Genomic DNA, 5,000 nt, shown 5'->3' with positions numbered 1-5,000 from the left:
GTGTGTGTGTGAGTGTGTCAGGACTCGTCGAGATTTCCTCCAGGTCAGCAGGATGCTGGGAATCACAGGTGTGAGATGTGTAATTGGTCTTCCCTCAGCTGTATATCACCAGTTCCCACAAGTGTACATTAGGTTAGTATGCTGTGAAGTACAGTATGTATATCACCAGTTCCCACAAGTGTACATTAGGTTAGTATGCTGTGAATACTGTATGTTAGGACATAAACATGTGTAAGAAGCATAGAAACATCCACCAATAGTGAGTAAGAAGCACATTTTTACTTGTGTGCATATCCAAGAGAAAGTATATAGAGTGCATGCATACTAAGTGAGTTAAAGTGATACACTCTGCTCTGAACCGACATCTAACTGATGTAGACTGTCACCAGGTTGGAAGGCATACTACAGGGATTAAAGCAAGATACATTTCCCTGTCTGAAGTCATCAGAAATTTATGAAAATCTATTTACAACTTGAAATCCTGCACAGCACCTGAGAATGTTAAAAGATAACTCAGACTCATTTTTAACATAGAGCCCTGTTGCTCGTGGTCACGGAATACTGTTGAAAAAAAAAAAAAAAACGTGAAAAAAAATGTTGCTACCTAGCATGAGTTAGCTGGCTAGTGGCTAATGCAGCCAACTGTGCTTTTGTACCTCTTAACAGAGTCAAAATGTCATTACAAGTGCTGTGCAACATGACCAGGGTCCTTACATAACGCCATGGTGTGTATTCAACAAAAAAACGATAATTGAGCATTGCAATGGTTATATATTATTATTAATGACTATGTATCAACATGGAAACGATCCAAATGAGAGCTGCAGCTGGCACAGCACTAATATGAACTTCTTTCGAACAGAAGAAATAGACAGAGACTGCCAAGAGGAGGTGGTCTTGGCTCGTTTCCAGTCGAAATCACATGTGTATTGATACACAAATACTAACCTGTGAATGAAGTATGCCTAAACTCACATGTGTATTGATACACATAATGCTAACCTGTGAATGAAGTATGCCTAAACTCACATGTGTATTGATACACAAATGCTACCCTGTAAATAAATGCTAAAACTCACGTGTATTGATACACAAAATGCTAACCTGTGAATGAAGTATGCCTAAACTCACATGTGTATTGATACATAAACGCTACCCTGTAAATAAATGCTAAAAGTCACGTGTATTAATACACAAAGTCTCACCTGTAAATAAATGCTAAAACTCACGTGTATTGATACACAAAGGCTCACCTGTAAATGAAGTATGCTGTGATGAGCCCATTGGGTTGCCGGGGGGGTTTCCAGTGTACTTCGATGACAGCTGGCCCTGCTGCCTTGACAACGGGGGGATCCAGATGCTCAGGGGGTGCCTCGAATGTGCTAGTGTAGACGCCCTTCCCCACTCCACAGCCGTCTGCATGGACAAGAACAATAACACACATAAACTGTATGTGCATCAGAGTACACAGATTCTATATGAATCTCTATGCGTAGTGATACTCTAGTCAAGTACGTGAAGTACTGTAAACACAAAGATTATGCACCCTAATTTAGATGGTGTGCAAAATCCAAAGTCTATTAACAAGCATAGTTCTCATGCATGAATTACAGCTATTGAATGGGATATTCATTTATACAATCTATGGTGGTATGTGGAAGTATTGTGATTATTGTGCCTAGTAAATAAAGAAGCTTTACTTAAGACGTGTCCCTTTGCACTTCATTCAAATTAGGGACCTTTATCTTTAAAGACTGCAATTATAAATTAATAGCTTCAGGCAATTATGATGACAAAATGGGTCGAATTGTTTACATGCACAAACAATTTTTCCATCTCTATTGAAGCCTATGGCAAGTTTAAACATCTTATATGGAAGATATGTTGGGTAAAGAATCTACCACAGTTGTGGACACTAAAACATAGTTCCAGAAAACTCCAAAGGGCCAAACTGGTGTTATCATGTTCTTTAAGATCTGATCTGATTTCTTGGGCAGTGCCCATGCCCTTGCCCCTACCCTGTGCCCCTGCCCTGTGCCCCTCCGTACCTGGTTGGCAGGCCTGTATGCGGATGTGGTAGCGGGTGAATGGCTGCAGGTCGGTTACGTGCAGGAACTGCCCCTTCCCCGCTGCCTTGACCAGGGCATCCAGGCTTCCCGCGTTCAACAGCACGCTGTACTCCAGTGGGAGGCTTGTGTTGTACTTCCCTGGGGTGAAAAGGTCGGAGGTCAACAGACAGGAAGTCAGGAGGTGAGTTACATCAACGTTTTACTGCTCTCTCCATGTAACTCTTTCCATTGATAATTTGCATCGAGATACTTTGACCTCTTGATTTGTAATTTCATTATTTATTGATGTATGTATTCGTAATGGGTTTCTGTAGACTGATGATATCAATAGAATATCTGCTCTGATCCTGTGGTAGCAACACAATCACAGTCTCACACTGTACTTTTAGAGGTTTAATTCATTTTATGAAGTGAAAATGACTTTCAGCAGTTCCTTATTGATACTTTTGTCATACTGCTCTTGGCTTATTTACGATATTGTGATGAATTAGCATGTATCATTTTGTGACATATGTATTAATTAAAAAATCAGAAATTCACAATAATGGGTAGCATGCTTGCTCCCATTTATTTCCATCACAGCACATTCTCATGACCATGACACGGTCATGAACGCAGCATGCTAACTCGCAGCATGCTAACTACTGTACATAACAGGACACGGTCATGAACGCAGCATGCTAACTACAGTACATAACAGGACACGGTCATGAACGCAGCATGCTAACTACTGTACATAACAGGACACGGTCATGAACGCAGCATGCTAACTACTGTACATAACAGGACACGGTCATGAACGCAGCATGCTAACTATTGTACATAACATGACACGGTCCCTCTCTCTATCATTCTGTCTCTCTCTCACTTTGTCCCTCTCTCTATCATTCTGTCTCTCACTCTCTCACTCTGTCTCTCTCTCTCTCACTCTGTTCCTCTTTCTATCACTCTGTCCCTCTCTCTCTCACTCTGTCCCTCTCTTTCTATCACTCTGTCTATCTCTCTATCATTCTGTCTCTCTCTCTCACTCTGTCCCTCTCTCTCTCTCACTCTGTTCCTCACTCTATCATTCTGTCTCACTCTATCTCTATCCACCTCCTCCATCTCTACACATGTCCCTCTTCCTTCATGCATCCCTCTCTCTCTTTCTCCCTCTGTTCTGTTATGAGCAGGTGTTTCCCCACCTCCTCTTTTTTCCACACCCTCCCTCTATCCCCCTTTCTCTCCTCCTCCTCTCTATCCCCCTTTCCTCCCCTGTCATCTCTGGTGTCATGTGCAGTGTATATCCTGCTCATATCTCATCTCATCTCGAATGTAATCTAAATTAGCCTGGCAAATAAGCACTTGTATTGACAAAGCAGTCATTGTTTATAGGGACAATACATCTGAACGAATGACTGTATATAGATATACATTTATTGATCTAAACATATACATCAACCCTCTCATACATCTCATTCCGTCCTCTCTCTTTCACTTTCTCTTTCCTCTCTTTCCCTCATTCTGTTCTCTCGTTCACTCTCTCTCTCTCTCTCTTTCACTCTTTGTCTCTCTCAGTCCCCTCACCTCTCTCAGAAATTCAAAAAAGCTTTATTGGCATGGCCATTTACAATTTACAAAGAAGGTGTTGCCAAGGCATACAGTATAAAAGTCCAGAAAACATCAGAACATAAAATAATAAAAGAATAGAATCATGAAACGGTATGTGTGATTAAAAAAAAACAAACAAAAAATCCCATAAGCAAACCACCAAACCACACACACACACACATTTTCCTCTGTGGTGTGTTGTGAATAAGCAGGTGTTCCTCAACTTCCTGTCTCCCTCCCCAGCCCCTGTTGCCCATCTCCAGGCTGAGGCTGGCTCCTTTAACCACACACGGCACTGTTGCCCATCTCCAGGCTGAGGCCGGCTCCTTTAACCACACACACACACACACACACACACACACACACATCTCCAGGCTGAGGCCGGCTCCTTTAACCACACACACACACACACACATCTCCAGGCTGAGGCCGGCTCCACACGGCACTGCTGTTATTCACCCTGCTCACTCTCTCACCAAAGCCTGACAGCCTGCCATAACGCATCTACAGCCTACAGAGTTCAGTAGGTGTGTGTGTGTGTGTGAGAGTATGTGTGTGTGGGTGGATGCATGTATGTGTTCATATATGTGTGTGTGTGTGTGTGTGTGTGTGTTTGAGTGCGTGTCTACTTCAGTGTGTATCAATTCACCCATGTATGTACAGTCTTTATATTTACAGTATGTGTAACATATCTATATGTGTTTGTGTGTATATGTGTGCATATATTCATTTATTACACGGCTCTTCACAAGGCAAGTAGAACGCTCCATTGACTTGAATGGGCTTTCCCAAAGTTCTACGGTAAAATATTTTCATGTAATTACCACTGCAAACATATAATTACCGCTGTCAATGGCAACGGGTTTTGTGCTTCTGATACGTCTTTCATATCACTACGCAAGGACTAGAACTTCATTCAAAAGTGAAAGCAGATGGTTGATCAGCTGTGTTCTAAAGAATGTTTTATTCAAGTTCAGCAGCGTGTGTTGTTGCGAACTATGTTTGTCAGCAAATGCCACGATGAACGGTAACAAATAGGCTAGGCTATGTAGGCTAAAGTCATATTGTGGGGAGTTTATTATTTCGTTTTGGCAAGTAGCCGTGTAATAAGCAGGATAATGTATAGAACGCCGGTCATTATTGGGGAAAATAAGTCCCTTCAGGGCGGAACAAGGGCGGAACAAGTCCGGTTCGCCCTGTCGGGACTTATTTTCCCAATAATGACCGGCGTTCTATACATTATCCCTTACATACATATGTGTGTTTTTTATGGGGTTTTTGGTGTGTGTGTGTGTGTGTGTGTGTGTGTGAGAGACAGAGAGAGAGAGAGAGAGAGAGAGA

The 5,000-nt window shown here is 42.1% G+C and overlaps 1 protein-coding gene across 1 annotated transcript in view; it reads right to left on the bottom strand.

The window, feature by feature from the left end:
• The window catches only part of ush2a (Usher syndrome 2A (autosomal recessive, mild)), a 302,735-nt gene that overhangs the window by 55,485 nt on the left and 242,250 nt on the right, over positions 1-5,000 (bottom strand). The window contains 2 exon segments of the mRNA XM_042073212.1: positions 1,254-1,416; positions 2,049-2,202. Of these exon segments, the coding sequence (XP_041929146.1) occupies positions 1,254-1,416; positions 2,049-2,202 (317 nt within the window).

This window comes from Alosa sapidissima, chromosome 19 (assembly GCF_018492685.1).
Source record: "Alosa sapidissima isolate fAloSap1 chromosome 19, fAloSap1.pri, whole genome shotgun sequence".
In the NCBI taxonomy this organism is placed as follows: domain Eukaryota; kingdom Metazoa; phylum Chordata; class Actinopteri; order Clupeiformes; family Clupeidae; genus Alosa; species Alosa sapidissima.
This window is presented reverse-complemented; position numbering and strand designations above follow the sequence as displayed.